Genomic DNA, 21,847 nt, shown 5'->3' with positions numbered 1-21,847 from the left:
GAGGAGCGAGACCGGTGGTGCCCTGTCGGTGGACACTACGGCTGTAAACGAACGTCGCGTACGAACCGGGTCGAGTGGGGAGGGGGGGTGGGGTGGGGGGAAATAAAAAAAAAACGAAACGTCGGTACAGCGGGAAAGGATCGAAAGAAGATTCGGGGTGAGATTCGTCGCAACCACCGGCGTAAGTAGAGAGAAACGGCGGGGACGGTGTGGACGGAGAGAGCCAGCGAACGATTCGAGAGAAGCTCGATGGGTCGAACATACTCAGTGCTGCCAGCCGTAAGCTCGACGGAGTCGACGCCGCAAGCTCGATGCAAATCGACGTCGTGGATGCCCGAACGATGAAAATCGACGTACGCGTGCGGTGATCGTCGTCCCCGTTGCTCTACCAACTGTCACGGTTCGATAGCCGGATGAACGTCGTCGACCTCCGGTATCGGTGAACCACCTTGACCACCGTGGAATTATCTCGCGGAACCACTAACCTCTTTGGGCAGTGTCGACGAACTCGTGGACCTCGAGCAACGACGACGGGAAGAGGATAGGAGGAGAGGAGAGCGTGTGTGTCCGGTGCATCTGACTCGCGGAAGTGCTGGGTCAACAATGTCAATGCCCTTGAGATCGATCGTCGGTTGCTCGAAACTGGCTCGTTTGTTGACGAACTGCGAGAAACTCACTTCCGGGCGAGCCGAGATCGGACTCTGATCTCTCCGGTTGGAGGAATATCTCGAGGTACGGGGAATGTAATCGATCGCGTTACGGGTAACCAAAGGTTCGAGCATTCTCGTGGATAGGATAGTTTCGAGGAGTCGAGGATAACGAGACCGAAACGGAAACGGTTCTTAAGAACGCGTAGAGGGATTACGATTCGCTGCCAGAAGAAGCAGTCTCGGTGGACGAGTGGCAGAGTAATAACAGCTCGTTGGATGGAGTGATGAGCGGGGCCCCTGCACGGGGCACAGCGCCCCGTCGTCAAAGACGTCATCATCATCATCACCATCATCAGAAACATCAGAAGCAGCCTAGGGAAGAGCGATCGGAGGAGCCGGAAGAGAAACGGCCGAAAGTGAATCCGATATTTCTGTGGGCCTCGCAGCGGGAGCAGAGGATCGTCGAGGTGAGATGCGAGGATTACGACAAGAGGAATCGGATAAAGCTGACGAAGACGGCGCAAGGATGGCGTTCGATACCGCGTACGGCGTCGAACATGTACTCGACCGGTCTGGGTGGCTCCCAAAAGTCGAGCGGCGCGAACTCCTCGAATTCGTCCGACGCAAACGACGAGAAAGAGATCGGGAAACGGCAACGTGTCGCTGCGAAAGAATCGACAAATGGACGGACCAGTGGTTTGGTCACCAGGGACGGTGTTGGAAGGAAGAGGAATTACGATGAGATCGATAGGAATTACGGGTTTCCCTTGGACGAGGAACAACAAGAGGCGTCCTGTTCCGACGACGAGGACGACGAAGAGGAAGAGGACGAGATGGAAGAAAATAGGTTCGAGAAAGAGTTCGCGAGGTGCAACGGAAGAAATAATCTCGAAAGGCTGCAGAAAGACAAGCTGTTTCAGCCGCGAGTGGTGCTGGAGCAGCTACACTTTTCTCAATTGCCCGAGGGCGTTCATCAGAATGTCCTTCAGAGTCAAGGAAACGACGAGAAGGGGCAGAACGAGGATGATATTATCGCCGGCGAGAAGAAGCCGGATAGCGAGAAAAGGAGACGCATGAACAAGGCGGGCATTCAAGACATATTGAACATGATAAACGCAACAGCGTCGCCGGTTCTAGCCACCGATACGCCTAGCGCCGATCTGCCCGTCGATTCGACGAAAACCTACGAGGTTCTCGACGAGAATAGCAAAATGAAAGATTCCGGTTCCACGGTATTGAACTCGAAGGCAAATTCGATCTCCGGTTACGAACACGAGGGCAACGTCACAGCCAACGACGCCGAGGATAAAATAGAGATACACGAGGAAAAGATTCTTGGGAACTACGATACGGAGAACGAGGAAGAGAAGAGTCCTCGAGCGAAAGAAGACGTCGTTATCGTTTCCATAAAGAGTCACGCGGAGAAATTGTGCAAGATCGCCGAGGCGGACGGTGGCCTTGCGCACCGAGCAAAGTGTAAATCTCATTCCAAGTATCAGAACGTGATGTTCGGGGATACTCCGTTGGAAGCGGAAGAGGAACGACCCGACGAACCCGGAGATCCCATCAAAATAGATTACAACGACAGCTCGAAGATTCTGAACGCTCTAAGGAACACACCTGGACTCTCCGTCTCTATAACGAGAACTCATACGCCGGAAGGTATGAAGAACATCGTGATACCTCCGACGAGGCCAGCCTCCAAGGCGTCGTCGTCGAGCAGATCGCCGGATTCCCAAGCGGAGTGCGCGGAGAGGCTGTTGAAGAACGCAGACTCCGCCACGGAAACGCAAAAGGCCTCTCCGAAAAATCTGCCCGGCCTCTCGATCATTATACCTAGCTACAGATACCGAAATCCTCACACGGTGGCCCATTCGATCTCCTCGAGCACGAAAGCTCGCGTGGAATCGCCCGAGAGCACCGTGAACTTTTCGAAAAACGAAGTTTACGCGGACGAGTCGAAACTGGACAGATTCCCTCACGAGGAGGACGACGAGAGGGACACGGAGGAGGACGAGGACGACTGTGATTCGCAGGTGCTGGAGGACCTGAGACGACAGAAAGCGGACTCGTTGGCGTACGAGCCCGACCGAGATTATTTCCACAGGCAGAGCACCGGTAATTCCGAGGGTCGGAAAACTCCTATGGAGTGCACGAAAAATCAGGCCCACGGGATCAGCTCGAGCAAGAACAGCGAGGCTCAAGCGAAATGCAAATATCAGGATGTAGAACACTTCGACGAGCAGGTCCTCGAGGAGCTCAGGACTCGTGGTACGGTCGTGTCGCCGCAGCCGAGTGGAATCCCGTGTTCCCCGGCTTCCAGGAGACCCTCGTCCGCGTACCTCGAGAGACTGCTGCCGAGCCCTCCGTGCTCCGTGTCTTGTTCGGAGGACGCGAAAAGTGATTTGACCTTGAAGAGCATCCTGTCGTCGCCGAATCAATTGGAGGCGAGGGACTACGAGAAACAGAAAGAGATTTCGAGTCGTTGCGATCAGATACCCAGCGAGCACCGTACGGTTCGGCCAGAGTACGCCAAGGACGTCGAAAGGACCGGCGCTCGAAAGGGGAACAGAAGCTTCCAGGAACGATCGAGCGTTCACAGCCAGGAGAGGAACTCGGGCAGACCGATGTCCAGCGGCGACATCCACAGCACGTATTTCGCGACTGATCGCGCCAACCACAAAAGACCAATGTCCGCCGAATGGTCCGCCGGTAGACAAAAGAACCAATCGACTTGCCAGAAGTCCTCCGGCAAGCATAGAGCGACGGAGGAACCTTGCGCCACGTCCAGCACCACCGACAAGCTGCTCGATCCTGCTAGTCAACTACGAGAATTGATCGAGACGTCCGGTCACCTGATACCGGATCCCCTGCTGGTGCCCAGGGATTACTTGCCAGGGCTCGCGGCAGCCCCGGCAACAGAAATTCCGAAACTGCTGGCGTCCAGGCCGGAGCTCAGACTACCGGAGGCGCTCAACAGACCGGATCTGCTCAGGGATCCAGATTTATTGGTGATATCACTGGCTCATCTGCAGCACGTCCTCGACCACGGCGAAGGCCCGGTCGCCAGGTCACGACAGTCCCATACCAGAATCAACAACGGCACTAACAAAGGGTCCGGTCACGCGAGCAACGGGACGAGAAACGCCTCGCAAACGAGGCCCAAACTCAGCTGCAAACCGATCGGCACCCTGATGCCGGCGCCCATCGATCTGTCCAGCAGTCGGCGTACCAGTCCTTATCCGCCGTTGCTCAGGGTGAGGAGCGGATTGCTCAAGCAGGAACCGGAAGTCAGCTCCACGGCTAGCTCGCCCGACGACTCGCAGCTCTGGCATCCTTTGTTCGGCAGGTAACATTTGCTGTGTCTCGTTTTTAGTAAAAAGATAAGTGCATTCGTCGTATGTATATAATTGCATAAATTACACGATTATTTGAGGTAATATTTCGAACAACGGTATTTCAAAAGTCTGAATTATTCGGCCAAGATTACACACGATACTTGTCGATAGATGATCGAACAGTTCGTCTCTATGCTCGCACGAAGCATTGAAATCTACAATGTAAGGGGACGCATCGTTTATTTATAAACGACCACGAAGTTTCGCGACATTTTCCCGTGTATATAATATTAACGCGAAGCACATAAACGTACATTGCTGTGCAAAGAAACGTTTCGTGCTAAGAAATTGACGCGAAACACGTCCGCCGTCAAGTGTCGTTTATTTTATTCAAAAGTTGAAAAGAACTTTATTATATCAGAAACATCAACCAGTGTTCTCGGTACTGAAACAGTACTTTTTTTTCTTTTTTTTTTCATTTTGTCAAATGCTTTGTGCCCGAGTTCTCTGTGCGCGTGGCTCACGGTCGATGTTTTTATGAAATACAAGTGCACTGAAACTTTTTAACCGCGTTAAGTATGTAGCGGCGACACATACGCCGGGTAACAGTTTCAATGGCCCAAAGCGCGGAGCCATTGTGTCATTGTCTTGCGCGTATTTGTGAACGGAACGCTTTTCAACAAAATTCCTTCTCCCCCCTCCCCTCCCTTACCAAGATGTTATTCGATAAAGATAATTATGCACGGTTATTTTATTTACCTTCTGGTATGCAAACGAGGACGGGGGGGAAATATTGCATGAAATAAGTCGGAGTGAAATACGTCTGCTCTCTACGACGACGACTGTAATTAATGCGAAAGAGAGGGGAACGAAAGGGTAGAAAAAAAAACCATCATGAAAAGCATATAAAATCGAGTGTCCATGGATTAACCTTTCGCTGCATCTGTGATCTGCATCCACAGGACAGAATCAACTTGCAGACGCGACGTTGCCGGTTAAAAGAACGAAATGACAAAGTCGCGCCAATATTCCGTGACCGCAACAAAGGCGATCCTATTCTGTGTAACACGATGTTTATTAGTACTCTTGATACTTTCTAACACTGCGTGTCGAAGGGGGGAGGAAGAGAGATGTTCGACAATTAAACCGAATATGTATATGTCTTTGGAAAATTGTAATGTGATTTAGACGTGTCGGTTCGGAACATTGAAATAATTGGTGAAGGGGAGTCGTTCGATCACGTAGATCGAATCGTTCGTTCCAAGACGAAGAGTCCGAATTCCTGAACTTTCTAGTCCTTGCGAGAACATCGAGACCAAAGTGGATCAGGCTGCCGACGTCGCCGCGATTTATTCGACGTTGAACGTCTGCCATACTAATTTTCACGGACGACAATTTTCGAGCGACCGAAATAGAATGCCCGTAGGTGGCACGCAGGGAGGAGATAAGATATCCAGCGGTTCCAGGTTTCGATCGCCAGGTTCTGTTCGCGAGACGATCGAATTCTGACGGTCGGTTCCTCCGACACGTGACAGTCTAATTGGCGATCGAGACTTCTCTAATTAGGACTCGTGTGTTCCACGGTCGGCAATTGGCACGGCACGAAAGTGGGTCGTGGCTCCGAGTTTCGCCCTACGTATTCGTTGACTACGGTATACCATTGCGCAAACAGATATTTCAAATTCATAGTCTTCGTACCCGGCTCGGAGGACTGATAAAGACGCAGTGGCTCGCGCTCAAACTCCTCCCATCACCCTTACCTTTCCATTGTTCTTTGGTTAATTGTAACACCGGAAACTCGATATCGTAAATGTTGGAGCAGAAATCAGTAGAGTTAAGTAGTTCTAATAATTGTTTTGGGGTGGAGGGTATTTTTTTAAAGTTTGGAACCTTGAAAATGTGTCTAGAAGTTACAGCCGTTTGAAGGGAATAATTTGTTACATTTCCGGCCACACAGTAGTTTAAAAAAAGTCAATTTTCCAATTTAAAATCGTAGATATATAACAATAAAACGCAAAAATAGAGTTATGCATAAGTAATAAAATATGTTTTGTTATTCAAAGTATTCTATTACGTAATAATGAAAAATATAAATTTTGATAAACCAGATCTGAGGAGAGTAATGGTGTGTAAAGTTCGTTTTTAAATGTACGTTCCAAATCACAAGAATATTACCGCGTCGTTAATTAAAACTCAATGAAAACAATTTTCGAGTTTCGAAATTTCACTTAATTTTTATGGAAAAGTCATTACCCCCGCCTGGGTATAAGTTATTATCTCCCTCGATTCTTCTATTGTCCCCATTACTCCTTATTATATCGTACTCATTAAAATTACCTTCATTGTCGAGACAATAATGGGATCCGAAGCTGGCAGAGACTTTTATTTAGACTTTAAACGCTGCGCAAAAGAACGAACTGGAAACACGATACGACCTTAGGTTTGGTCCTTGAGATATCATTAGTTGCTTGGCAGTAAAAATTGCCTTGTCGTTGTTTGCAATTTAGTACCAGAACATGGTATTAAAGTTGAATAACTTTGGACAAATATTCTTGCGTGGTTCGAAGAAATACGTAGAAAAGATAAAATATCGTTCGAATTATTTTTCACGATGTCGAGGAACTGTATCTATTTTTCGATTTTTTAAAAATTTAATAAAAACAACATATTTAATTTTAATGAAATACGAAATTTATTTAAAATAGAACTATATATATATATTTGTATCTCAATTAAGGTGTATTAAGATATCTTATTTTCTATTAATTTCGAAAACTGACTTTGAATCGTAGAAGATTCAGAATCTTGCAAGAATCTTAACAATTAAATTAGCGAAGCATACGTCTTTCTAAATGTAGGATGACTAAGAATAAACGTATGGTCTAGTTACAGAGACGCATTAATTTATATAGGCTTGCTAGTAATATATAGGTGAACCGCAAAAACGTAATCAGCTTAGATCGTAATATCGTTATCTCAAACTTTTTATCTCGACGAGAATTTAATATCTGTTTTACAATTCTTTAAAACTTTCCTCATAATTATAATTTATAATTATATATTATATAATATATTTTCTTATAATTTGTTTTTAATCTATTTCCAATAGAGTCGAAAATCGTGTTAAATACAAATGCACGCTCGTTAAATACGCAAATATGATTCAAGTTACATCGTGTTTGGTCCTATTTTAACCAGAAAAACTTTGCAAATATATCAGTATTGGTTCCATCGACTGAAAATAAATTTCACATTGTGTTGTCATTTGTTATCCTCGCGGTTGTCCAAGATTTGCTGCATCAACGACGTCGTGAGAATAATTACCGTAATCGTGTAGTGTTTTGTCGATGGACGTTATAAAGTAGGGAAATAGATGCTTAATTTCGCGGTAAAGTGTTGTTTGCGGACTGTATTGGCATTCGCGAATCGCCGTCGAGAGGAACACCGGGAAATTGCATTATTGGTCCGTGGAAAATTCATATTGGTTATGACATATGAAACGACAGTGTCCATTAGGTTAATGTACGACGCGATACGATCGGAAACTGGATAATTGGCCCTTATTTTATCGATGGTAGCTGTAAATAGGCAGAAATATACTGCATTCCTAGACAATGAATTGCAATTCCTTTTTTGATGAAGTGCCGGTAGAGTATCGTAATCAGATGTGGTATCAGCGTGATGGTTTCCGGCACATTATGCTATCGCGACACGTCGAGTGCTCGAGAGAAAATTTTCTGGACGTTGGATAGGTCATGGTTAAAAAACCTTCTTTAAAACTAACAACAGAACGCTTTAAACTGATTTTCAAAAAAAAGACAAGAATAATAACTTATAACAACAAAAATATACTAGATAAGTATATGCTGTGTGTTAATTATTCAGTCTTGCATTGTTTTTATACGTCTTTGAAGATACAATCGTTAACCTCGATCTGTTATTTATGTTACCAAGTTATTTTCATATATTAGAGGAATCGCAGGATGTTTCCATTTGCCCCGAGATAACCAGTGAGAATATAATCTATAACTGGAAATAAGAAAAAAAACGTTATACAAAGTTTATCTTTAAACGCTTTATTAGAAAGTTATGAACGACTATTAAGCGCACGTTGCAATTTTTAGGGGAGAACAGTATACATATGCATGATGGGTAGCATAATTTTCGAAGGTTTCTCAGTCTCTCGCGTGAATCGAAAGCTGCGAACGCTCGGTTAGATCGTACAAATTTTTAAGTAATAATATTATCATTAGAGATTTAATTTATGTGTCGAGTTATTGAAAATTGGGTTTATCGTATTCAGTCCATGAAATACAATCATTTAACACGTTGAATCACAGATTAAAACTTTTATTCTATACAATAGTAAGCTACATAACCTAAAATTTGTCTTAGTACCTATTTACTTGAACTAGCTAAAATTTATGAAGAGAAATCCTGTCATCCATTTAAAGTGTTGCAACATTTAAAGTGTTACATGATACGGTACAATTTTTAAGTAATAATATTTCCATTAGAGAAAGATTGTTAACGATCGCAAAGCAAACATTATTCGTGTTATCGACGAGATTTACATATCAGATTATTAGGAATAAGTTTTATCGTATTCAGTCCGTGAAATACAATCAATCGTGGCCATTTAACACATGCCAGTCCAAAACTTTTATTCTACACAACAGTGAGGTATGTAACCTACAATTTCTCTTAGTACTTATTTCCTAACCCCACTAAAATTTATAAACCCTATTCAAAGTATCCTTTAACATTTCAATAATTGTTTTGATTCCACACCGAGGAATCCTGTTACTCATATATATTAGACGAAATAGCAATTAAAGTGCTAAATGATACTGTATTTCATATTGTAAGGTCATCAAATTACACCATTATGGTAAAACAGGGAACGCTGGATAAACAGCCTCTGTATTATCGACGTTTCGGTCAAATTAAGACGGTCGTCTTCAAGAAAAAATTGTCACGCTATTCTGAAAGCCAAATATCGAACTGTACCGCGTAAAATGGGGTATTTTATAGCGCTCTGTCGCACGATTCGAACGCCAGGAACAGTTTCGTACGCCCTTTCGCTCCAGCGCGGAGCACTTGTGTAAATAGCATTAGGATGCTACACTCCATGCTGGCGATGAGCGGACGGCTTTAATGAGAGGGAGAGGTATTAAAGGAGGGTTCTCATGTGACGACACGAACGTCCATCGATCGTGCCGACGGGAATTCGAAAGCCGCAGGCCACCACCAGGGGCAGGAGGGGGGAGTGTAGGAAATTAAAATCAGTGCTCGTTTTAACATTTTGCAGCGGCGTCGTTCGCCGCGTTGTCAAACACTGGGAATCGTTTGCGTTTCGATACGAATTCGCGCGTTTCAAGATGGCTGTCGCCGCGGCGTGAAACGCATTAACCGATAAATCGCGCGTCGCTTTCTTCCCTACCACAATCCGTAATCGAGCAGCAAATTATGGAAATACGTGTTTCGATTATCCGTTCGGATGGGCGTATTATCGACGGACGAATGTCAATTTTCTTTTCTCGTTTCTGCGTTCTCTTTCTTTTCGTTCGTTCGATTCCCCGATTAATTTCCATCGCGATTACCATGCACGCGACGGGAACTCCTGCCTCTCATCGACGTCCGTTAAATGTCACCCATTTTTCAGACGCGTTCTGCACGCGAAATAAATTGCTCGATAATTTTATTACTTTGTGCTCGTTCGAATGAAAATGGATACTCGTATCTGGAGAACCGAAACACGAAAAAGACGTAACTTCGGGATTGCTGCAGATAAGCGAACAGTAAAAATAACTATTAAGATAGTTGGTTGCGTGTAAATAGTTGTAAAAGTTCGTTGCAGTCCTTGCAGGTTTTAGTTTCTTGTTTTTTCTTTTCTATTATTGGAAATACAAATACGAATAACTACAGTTATTATTGTACTTGAAAATAAGACGAACGTAGCCTTTCAAAATGGCGTCGTTTGCCAAAATGGCGGATCGAAAGAAAATTGCACGAAATGCTGGTTCGTTTCTCGAAATTTGCTGACGTGTTTATTCGAATCGTAGCACGAAAATTAGAATCTCCCCGATGAAAAATCGTTTGGATCGATGTGCTATTGCTAAAGAATCACGAGATTGGTCACGATTTACGATGCGTCCAGTTGGATCGGTCGATGCTCGTCGGCCCTGAAGCTTACCTCGCCTACGTCCACGCCCACGTTTCTACCACAGAAAGGGAGACCGAGAAAGACAGAGAAACAGACGAAAAGAAAAGATAGCAAAAACTTGTCTCTATCTCTGTCTTTATCTCAGCCTCTGTTTCCCTCTTCGTATTTTCGTTCTCTATTTATTTGAACCTCTTTAAATTGTCTTTTTTTACCCACCTCTACTCTAATCACTCTTTCCATCGATCTTTTCGTTTTTCTACTTGCTTGTCTCTTTGTGCTGTTTTGATCGTCGTGGGTTGCAGTGACAGTAAAAATTCGTAATTCGTACTGTTCGTGTTTATATAAAATTGATTAAAATATACTTTAACATCGATGACTTCGAAATAAACTTTTAGTTCGTTCGATCTCGCGTTCGAGAGATCTGGTCGCATTATTGTTATAGAAGTAGAAGAATTAACCTTCCTTGATCTCGCATTTACATAAATGTACATAGATTACTAAGTCGGCGGTGCGATAGCAATCTCAATTGTATTCAAACGATAGACAAAGGGACTACCATCAAGATGAACACGGTACATGATCTTGGCTGGCACTAAATTATTGCCACGCGATATAAAATAATGGAACAGCAACACATTTATGATTTCAAATTATGTATACTTGTTGCACTAAATGCTTTCGGGTAACGTTTACGCCGTGGGAACTATTCCAATCAACGAAACGTTTCGCTTTCTTTTCGTTCATAATACTAGGTACAGGAAACATGTTTAAAAATTGACGATCATTGAAATTATTACTATTGAGTTGTAAATTTTGTTTCTTCTTACATTTTTACTACCAAATATTTTACCTTAAAAGAACAAACAGCATTCTTTAACCCATCTTTAATATGAATTCACGTTTTCAATAATATAAAATAAAAACACGTAACTACTCAAGAACATGTTTATTAATCATAAATATAGTGTAGAAAGTGCTGATATAAATAACTATTCAATTTTCATCATATTATCCGTTTTTTCTTTCTAATAATTACGCCTAGAAACCTGAATATTCTCTAAAGCTCTGATGCCCCCAATAATTTACTTGCACATCACTGACTTCCAGGGAAATTATGGTCGTTCGCAGTTTTGTTTTTTATCGTAACCAGACCTGGGTATAAGTTACTTGAAACACGAAATAAACAATCTTTTAGATAATAAATCGTTATTATTTCATGATTTTTATATTACAAATAAATTCACTAATAAAATGTTGGACAAAACTATTATGAAAATTAGTAAGAAATAAAATGTTGTAATATGTATAAAATTATTTACTTCTTTAATACTATTAATAAATTATATATACATATTCACTATTATCGATATTGTATGTATCGTATAATATCCCTAGCAAATTTTTCCACCAGAAATTGGCTAGCAGACTTCGACGAACATAAACGAATAAACAGAACCAAAATTTCGTAGCATAGACTTTGAAATAAAACAGTTAAGTAGGGCAGCGTAATAAGTGTGCTGTACGTATCAAAATCACTTAGAAATCTTACGGCTACTGAACAAAAATATAATCGTTTAAATCGTCGTTATGGAATCAAAGGAGACTAGTGCTCGACGAATCGTTTAATACGATGTCGTTACCCCGCGGAACCACGATCGTTCCGCGAATGAAATTAAGGGAAGAATAATAAAAAAAAAAGAGATACGAACGGCGACAGGGTCGCACGGCGTGCGTGAACGTACGCAAACTGGAGTGTCGCTGAAGTGTTACTCGCTGGTAGCAATGCCATCTGGATTACTTGAACGGGCATCGCGTACTACTGGGCACAACCGTACCCTACAAAGAGAGACGATACTCGAGTTACGCGAGATACGTGAGATACTTGTCGATACTCGAGATACCCCGACTCGAGGGCACGAAAGAGGCGGGGGACACCTGAAGTCGGTTTAAAAGCATATGCGGATTACGAGAAGACACTCGAATTACAGAAGGCGCAGGATGCGGGAGCATGAATCTCGGTCAGTGGTCGCAAGAAAGTGCACGATCTAGTTTTAATGACGCCATTGGCATTCAGGACGCTTGGGTGTCTATTTCTGGAACCGCTGCGCAGCGTGCAGTTTTACGAAATTATGAATTTATCGAATACCCTCGGTTTCCCGTGCATTAGCTTCCCGCTGCCCAACTATCTTGAACATTTTTTTGCAACGGCGGCCATCTTGTACAGTTTTCGCGCTCCCGCGGACCGGGATTCGGCTCGACGTTTAACCTGCAAAATCACGACGCAATTTTGCGATGTAATAAAGTTGAAATGGCAGCAGAATATTGACATAGGATTAACTAATCGAGATCGAAGTCGCGACGTAATAACTCAGGATAGAGTGTAAGTAGTTATATTTTTGAAACGGCGGCCATCTTGCACGGACGAAAGTCCAGCTGGACATTGAATTTTCTGACCCCTTATTATATTATACTTAGCTTGCGATATCGTGATTTCTAATCGTGTTCCTTCTGTTTATGCTACGCAAAAGTCGACGAACACGAATCCGATAACTTCTCTACGTACAACATCGGTACATGATTAGCTCCGATTGATCTGATTTATCCCCCCAAATGGGATTAAATTTCTCTGTATTTGTACGACTAAGGATTCAGTGAAAACAGACATACCGTAACACGTGGCAGTCAGTTTGGGGTGCAGAGATTTATACATCGCTAGGGCCCATGAGACCGCTCTCACGGATCGATGTTCGTATGATATACTATAGCTGTATAGACAATGTGTTCCTGTAGCTAGGTGGGTGGATTCTGCCCGGCACATTCAGTTCATAGACCCTGGTCAATGCTCCAATCTGCTTCTCACGTTTTAAGTGCTTCAGCTCGCACTTGAGACTAATTTGTCGATTTGCAACGTACAGACATCCTCTAGTTTTTTCTACATTGTTTCACTATCAGCAACTTTTATGCAACAGACGAACATAGCAGTTCAAAATTTGTTATAAAATAGAAGTATTCTTTATTATCGCTAAAAATGATACTGTATTTATCAAGTAACAATGTCCCATTCACAGGCATTCAAAAAACAATTTTTACTCATAGTAAAATTTATTCGAATATCGTGTGTCTTTTAAGATACAACGATGATACTTTTTGCTATTATCGTGGTTTTTCTGATTTTTATAAAAACCAATCTGCCTAAAAAAATGTACCAGTCTACCGTATATTTATTTAACTTTCAACTATGGACGCCAATAGCACACGTTAGTGATTTAATTAAATGCCTATAGGTGCCGATAACACGTAACAAAATATTGACGAGAATTCTGTCACCATTGTTACTATTATCTGTTAAACCTCGACTTGCCACACTATGCTATCGACACTAACGTTACACAAACCGATACTATTGCTCTTATTGTTATTCCATATCCAATATAATAATTGTTTACATTGCGTTATCGTGCTCAAGGAATGCCAGATAATGTTCATACTGACAACTACATCGAACGTTTAAATATTTCCACTAAGGTTATCAGTTTAAACAAAATTAAATTGTTCATTTTTACTGAAATTATTATACAAGATATTGCGCTGGAAAACTAACGTACTTTATCTGGCAATAATGCTACAAAGCGTCCTCTTTGGGAAACGATAACAAAGTAGTTCAAGTAACGAGAAAAAGAAAGTATCGTGTAAGGCAGGATGAGAAACAAATAGGCTCGTTGAAAGTAAAAACAATTTCCTTTTTGTTGATTCTGTGGTAGAAAACATTCTGTATGCCTTAAGCCAATTTATCGTAAATACCAGACATAACACTAAGTAGGGTAATTTTTGACTTGTGTCCCCTTTCGTTCTGACATATTCTACGGTCAGGGGTCACAATGCACGTGTCGCCAATGTCGACACGTGGCTCTCTTTTCATGGAATGTTTTCTCCCCATCGTGATCTGTACAACGAAAACTGATATTCGTTGACAATTTGCGTGTACACGTGTTATAAAACGACTTCCTTGATGAGATGGGCAAAATTTTATTCGAGCAACAAACAACGAATTTTTAGCGTGAGAAAAACAAGTTTGGAGATTCGATGATGCTTTAAAATTGAATTAATAATTTTGAAAAAATATATATTATTGTATTGTAAAATTAATTTATCGAAACAAACTAAATATTTGTATCGAACAAATATTTAAGACATCGAGTGTTATCGAAACTATCTGAGATCGTTAACCTTCCGCGCGCAGTGGTCTTGGAAATAAGTGGTCAGACAATAACAGCTTATTCTACTCGCCTTGAGACGATGATGATACAGAAGCTTATTCTACTTATCTCAAGGATGAAATATAAGATCGTTGCAGTATGTTTCCTACTGTGTGGAAATCAGCGACAGATTCTGTACGTAAAAATGAAAAAAAAAGAAAATTTATGTAAACGTACATAGGCCACGACCTTGTTTTCGAGTCCTCTTTTGTATTTCATGTTTAATAGTCGTTGTTAAATAGCGATATTTGAATAGTAATAATCAAACAAAAATTATCGAGTGATAATATTTGAATAGTAATAATAGTACAGTAAAAACAATACTTAAAAGTAAGTATTTTTACGGTTCGTTTTTCAGGGCTCTAGAGCCCCATTACCATTTTCATGTCGCTCGCAATATTACCGACAGGTTACAGAAATTAACACGCGAGGAAGTGAGACAGAAAATGAAAATGCAGAAACATTTCAGGCCACGCATTATATTTTCGATAAAGAATTTTTCTCCTCGAAAGTACTTAGAATTTCGTTTTTCAGGTGCTTTCGTGTGCCGGATAATCGGAACTCGACCGTATTCGAATAATAATATTTCAGTAGTGATAATCAAATAATGAGATACGAATAATATTTGAGTACAGCTAAATACCGATAACCATATAATGATATTTGAATAGCGATGATAAAATAGCTTTATTCGAATAATTTTTAATAATAATATTCGATATAGTTCCCAAACCTCGTGTCGCGGTACACGTGGACGATGTGGACGCGGGAAAGGCGCGTGGAAAATGTGGCTGAATAAGATCGATGAAAATTTAAGTCACGCTCGATCCCGTTGCTAGCGTCGTAGGATAGGTGCACGCATAACCAGCCGACTTATGCATCGAATTTTACATACACGCCCTATGTGACGCACACGCACGTGACCTGTTCGTACATAGGACGTGCGTGGGTGGTGCGGTACATAGGAGAAAGGGTGGGTTCGTTGGTTCACCTCGGTGTGGCGCGACGGTGGCGGTGGCAACTGGAACGAGAGCAACTAGAGGGCCTGAGAGAGACAACGTGAAAGGGAATAGGTAATAACGTGGGATAACAGAAAGAGAGACGGGAAGACGTAAATAGATACGGGAAAAAGAAAGATAAAGGAAAAGGGATAAACAGAAGTAGCGGTGGGAGGAGGGCGGAACGATGATAAAGACAGGGAAAAGGAAAGTAATGAAGAGAGAAAGGATGAGACCGGAGAGAGAAAATAGGGAGCGATAGAGCGAGTAGGGAGGAGGAGAGGAGCGATGGTTCTGCGCACGTGCGGACCACCGGCACCTCGATCGATCCTCCTCGTTTCGAAGAGTCGTTACGAGCCGAGTACCGGTACTCTTCGAGCTGGTACTAACAGCCGTACTGTCAGACAGCCGTAGTGTGGTACTCGACAATTTTCTGGCATGCGAAACTAAAGAAACACTCCTTACGATGGCACTTTCGTCGCTAAGTGTCGTCGACCCTGGTATTCGGCAACTTGTTCTTAATTCTTTCGCCGCGACTGCCGCCGTTTCGGAACCAGCCACAATGGAGTCTCGATTATACGAACTTAATTGGGGGGAACACGATGTTTTCGGCTACCGGAGCGAAACGGAAAATTTCTCAATGAAAACTTAACCATTTACACAGACGTTTCGTGGGGATTTGATTAAAACCAAAAGTCTTGATAGTCTACGAAGAAAAGAGGAATGAGAAAATTATTATCGTGTTATTAAAGTTCGTCGCGATAAATTAGAGCGGGGAAAATTTTATTTATTTTATTTACTCGTATAGATATCCATTAACTGACAATTTTCTTTTCATTTTTGAAGCGACAATAACGTAAAAGCACACCCGTAATCTGAATATTGAGAAGTCGTTCGAGGAGTGTATATATAGCAACCGAGGGGTCGGTCGAGCACTTGTGAGAGCGCGACCCCTCTGGTGGCGAGCATGGGAGGCGACGCCACAGTTTAATAAGCCTGTATTAATGACTGCCGTATTGCTCTGAGCAAGTTTGAATTAATGATCAGTCAACGAAACTCGATTGAAAACCGCGTCTAAATTTCAGGCACGAAAAGATTAATTAACTTTTCGGTAGAGACACAAACGGTATCCATTAATATCGAAACAACGGTACAGTCTGTTAATTAACAACGAAAGAACGCCGTTCGATGGTTTCAAGTTTCAACAATTTGTTATTTCGTATCCTCCGCCATCGTTGGTGGTTCACAATAAACTTGAACGTTTAATGCAGCCGCTGAAAATAATCCAATGCCGTCGAATTTGGCAACTGCATCGACCGAGATGCTGCGTGAATGTATTCTGTATAAAAATTTTACAATAAAATGTCGTTCAATTTATATTGTTATTCCGCGAAAATAATCAATATTCGCTATTTAAAAATTCATGAAACTTCCAGGTTTCAATTTTTCAATCGTCTACCGTCAGAAATTTTACAAATTATTATATATTTTTTAACGAAATTTACGAAAATTCGTGTTACATAAAAAATTTAATCCGGTTAATAATCGAGAGAAAAATCCCAAAGTGAATCTGTACAATAATAAACGAGTGGTGATTTAATGGCCGCCGGTCGAAGGTCAAGACATTTATTTGTACGTCTTCTAAAATGGCGCGTTTCAGACTGTAATAAGCCACAGGCGACTCGAAGTCTTCGTCATTTAACCGTCTGACGCACAGTGGACCAGAATTCATTCGTCTCGGGACAGAAATAATCGACTTATTTTTGTGAGGACTACACGTAGAGAAAAAAAAATATATATATATAAGTTATCTCTTTATGTACGTTACGTCATTCATTTCATTTCCCCCCTTTTTAAACTGTCACATTGATACATTCACAAATACGAATTTTTCAGTTATGCTTATCGTCTTATTTGTTATTCCAACATCGTCGATCCTGTACGATCGAAGATATGTTAATAAACATTCATTTGTTCCTATTTTATAACGAAATATTTTGTACCAGAGACGTCAGAATTTAAAAAAGTAGAGCAAGTAGAGACAATTTTATTGATACATGCTTGAATATTTTATTTAAAAACTGAAATGATTTGTATATATTATACAAAATTTAAATATAAAGTTTCATCGAAATCAGTTCAGTCGTTTAATTTCGTAGAATCGTGCATTAAATGACTACCTAAACAGTCACATTTGTTCATCGCCTATGCAAGCAATCGATTCGACGCTCCCATACTGTCCAAGTTACACCGAACAAAGAGAGAAACTGCGAAATGCAATTATAAAACGAAAAGCTTCCGAGCAATACATCGCAACGAAGGTAACGGCGACCCGACAGTACAAGTTTTTCATTTCCTCCATTTTAAACGGTTCCGAAAAAGCAGCAACCTTCGAGTCATTCTAATATCGGTATTGATTTGTTGCCGATTTAATGAGACGCGAGACTTTCGAAGGAGCACGTAGAGAAATATTGTTCAGTCCTCGTAATAATTGTTCCTTCCCGCGATCGAATCACTCGACAGGGAGTCATTTCTGTTGGAACGAAAAACCCCGAGCTACGGCGTTCCTTCGATCCGGGAGTTCGTATTTCATAACTGACGCATGTACCAGCTCGAAAGAGAAAAAGAATCCAGATATTAAGTCTACGCGGTAGAGGCGGCCATCTTTATTTCAGTCGCGATCCCGCGTATTCGTTAGTTACATAAATTACCGACGTCGCGCTCGTCGTCAATTTCTTTCACGGGCATTAAAAGTCATAAACAGTCGCGAGTTAATATCTTTGGAACCAGTGAAGACATCACGAACATTCTCGATAATGGTCAAATAAGAAAGAATACATCGTTTCTGACATACGATGGGCAACGTTTCTGTAAGAACACCGCGAGTTTATTTATTCTATAAACTTGTACTCAGTTTGTCAGGTTACCAGTAATCATTGTCGCTGGTGGGAATTGTTTTTGGTTACGAACTAGATTTTATATTGGTTAGAATGATTTAAATATCTTTTCACAATAATCTACGGTGTAAAGGGCTGATCATTCTCGAACATAACCTCTTATAACATAACCTTCTGGAACGTACCGGGGTGTAGGTTAAAATGTCCGTGATCTTCAGATTATGCGATTGTAAAGTACTTGTTCAGGTGCATTAAGCTTTGCTAAACAGACGTGCACTCACTGTTGCTAACGATGAGACGCGGTATTTTCAGTACGATTCGAAAACAAAGTGAAATAACCACGAAAGGAAATCATTATGACGACATTCCAGACATCAAAAGGGCCGTAACGAGTATCCTCAGAGGTGTTCCGTAAAAGAACATAAAACAGTCGTTTGATGCATTAGATCGCCACTGAAGGAATATTTCTATATCAATTACATTCTAACCACGTTTTTAACACGTTCACTGCCAGACAAAACCGTATTGTATTCTGCGAAAATAAAATGTTGATTTTAGACCATTCTAAGCTACATAACCTAAAATCTGTTTCAGTAGTTATTTTTGTAACCTTGTTAAAATTCACAAATTTTATTCAAACTTAATGGTAAATCTTGTCACCCACATAAGAAAAATATTTCTTACGGTGGAAATAAATGTTGGTCACTAGAGGGAACGTATTTTAAGCAACATAATTTATCGTTATATTTCCCAAACCGGACGAGCTTCTTTGGTAGGTGGTACAGGCTCTTATTTTGCGCCATACCGTTCTGGTTTTACACGCTTTTTACGTGTAATTTTCATACAACCTGTACTTTAAGTCAATTAGGATGCTTAAAGTAACAGCCTCGTTACATAATCGAGCGGTTTCGTGATCCGTGAAACTTACGAGAATGGAACGCAAAATATGATCAGCGCGTTGAAGTATGTTTAAATCTCGGACGAGTTTGCTTCTTCGAAGGAAAGATGACGAATATTATCGTGGTACAGTCGTAAATTTGTCATATTATACAGAGTGTTCGGCCATCCTTGGGAAAAATTTTAATGGGGGATTCTAGAGGTCAAAATAAGACGAAAATCAAGAATACCAATTTGTTGATTGAGGCTTCGCTAAAAAGTTATTAACGTTTAAAGTTCCGCCCGTATTGAATTTTTTTCTCGAAAATGCGCAGGATTGCGGGGGTATGTCTATTCACCAAAAATACTTGTAATCGACCCCCGCAAATAAAAATAATTTTTCCAGAACGATTTGAAATTTTGGAATTTAATTGTTAATATCTTTTTAACGAAGCCGCCATCAACAAATTGGTATTCTTGATTTTCGTCTTATTTTGGCCTCTAGAGTGCCCCATTAAAATTGTTCCCACGGGTGGCCAAACACCCTGTACGTGTCACAGATTATGAGTAGTAGGCGTGGTCACGATCTTAATTGGATCTTAAAACGAACACTTATATAATTTAATTAACCATTCCACGACGAAGGAAAATTTAATTATTATATATGGTTATTTAACTCGAGCTTAGTAATTATATTATACAAATTTAAATGTACGTGTTAATTAAAGACCCCTTTGAAGTATTTAAATCTTGGAAAATCTATTAAAATTATTGCAAATTATTACTATATACGATATTGATTACCGTTTAATAAAATACACCGAATATACCCTTGAATTTGTAAAAAGAACAAACGATACAAAATATATTATAATACCAACCTGTGCCAATATTCTTTATAATCAATAATTGCAGGGTTATCGAAGTGGCTCCCGTCGTAGCAATCACTTTACATGCTACAGGATATCTACTTATAAACTATATTAATAAATAAACATATTACTAGATGAGCAACTACGGATACGAGTATTTTTTAATTACTATAATGGCCAAAAATAAGTTTCAAATTAATATTTTTATCTGAATTAGAATCAACTGTTGACCAGTGTTATTCGACAAAAAACATTCACCTTACTATAATTTCACTTACCAATTAAAATTCTATTTTATTCGTCTAGTATCCATTATTTCTGTCGAGCGTGCCTAATTTCTGTGTTGGCACGAGCGAATGGGGAATTAGGGAAAAGTGTTGTGCGAGGGTTGGCATAACTGAGACCGAATGCGCGAGAGCGGAGAAAAAGATGGAGGGAGATCGAGCGTGCAGAAAACATTTTATAAAGCGTAATATCGTAATAAATACAATTTCAAATAATATTTGAAACACGTTTTCTCGAATGTTTGCCCAGGTTCGGCGACCCGGGCACTTTTCAGCCGCGGTGGGATCCTGGTTTCAATTAAAACGACTCGATTACAGAGAAAAGGAAGAGTGTTTTGGTCTTGTTAGGTTATTTTGTACACGTGGCCGAGATATGAAAATAATTCGGTTAGGAGAAACGGAACACGCGACGTACGGACGCGATGACAGATTTATCCAGTAGTTAATACCGGTGGAAAAAAAAAGAAAAAGAAAAGACCAGCTTTAATCCCCGGCAAAATGAACACCGCCGTGTCTCGTTATCCACGATGTACCGTGGAAACGAGGGGACGACGAAAAAATCCGAATCGCAGCCTTCGAATCGCGGAGTCGTGTAATTACCGGCTATTGCAGAGCCCGGGTTAATTTGCATTTCGATGCAATTACGATTCACCGGCGTAATCTCATTTACGTCGATATCGTGGCCCGTGAAACTTCGCGAAGCATTATTGTTATAACTGGCGCACGCTCGCGACGCCAACTCGTTCGTTGATTGTTAATTCTTCGTAGCTTCGAAACCATTATTGTCGTTTCACGGTGTTGGTAAACGCAGAAACAAAAGGATCTTGTTCCACTTTGTTTCTAACCGATCGCCGTAATTAACTCTTCCGTAACTGGAATTTGGAAGCAATATCACGATAAGATTTTGTTAGCTATTTTTTTTTTTAAGCACTTCAGAGAAATTGTTGGGCCGAAAAATTTCACACCTTCTCGAATTTTTTTTCTCGAAACTGAGTAGGATTTCGGGGGTATGTCTATTCACCAAAAATGATTGTAATTGACCCCTGCAACTAAATATAATTTTTTTAGTATGATTTGAAAATTTTTAATTTCGTCTAAAAATTTCAATACCTACAAAATAGGCTTAAAAATTGACGTTTTAGATCAGAATACCATTTTAATATCTATCTCGTGTCCGGAACGTTCAAATTATTTCGAGTCGAAAGTTCACGAGTCATGAATAATTTTTTAACTCATCGTGTTACTCTTAGAAATTGTCGAATGGAACATAACCTACTAACTATATGTACGTTTAATACATATGTATGTGTATTAATATTCTCGACTTCTGTACGTTATTGTAAGTCGAATAGAAACTCAAATCGTTTCCGTGCAGAGAAAGAATATTTATGAGTTCGATGTGAACGTAAAAATCAAAACGTCTTCGTACAATGGAATTAATTCTCATAAACGGGAAAGGTTTACATTTTGATAGATTTTGTTCTAAACCTTTGCCCATTATCCACGCTCT

At 41.0% G+C, this 21,847-nt stretch overlaps 1 protein-coding gene across 3 annotated transcripts in view; it reads left to right on the top strand.

Annotated features, from left to right (window-relative positions):
* Positions 1 to 113: 113 nt before the first annotated feature.
* Positions 114 to 21,847, top strand: part of LOC143344929 (uncharacterized) — a 39,469-nt gene continuing 17,735 nt past the window's right edge. For all 3 annotated transcript variants that reach the window (XR_013080172.1, XR_013080171.1, XM_076771559.1), the window contains exon 1: positions 114 to 3,999. Coding sequence is in view for 1 of the 3 variants with exons in the window: in XM_076771559.1 (XP_076627674.1) it covers positions 935 to 3,999 (3,065 nt within the window). In the remaining 2 variants the exon portion in view is untranslated. The remainder of the gene's footprint in view (positions 4,000 to 21,847) is intronic.

The sequence above is a fragment of the Colletes latitarsis genome, chromosome 8, assembly GCF_051014445.1.
Source record: "Colletes latitarsis isolate SP2378_abdomen chromosome 8, iyColLati1, whole genome shotgun sequence".
In the NCBI taxonomy this organism is placed as follows: Eukaryota; Metazoa; Arthropoda; class Insecta; order Hymenoptera; family Colletidae; genus Colletes; species Colletes latitarsis.
This window is presented reverse-complemented; position numbering and strand designations above follow the sequence as displayed.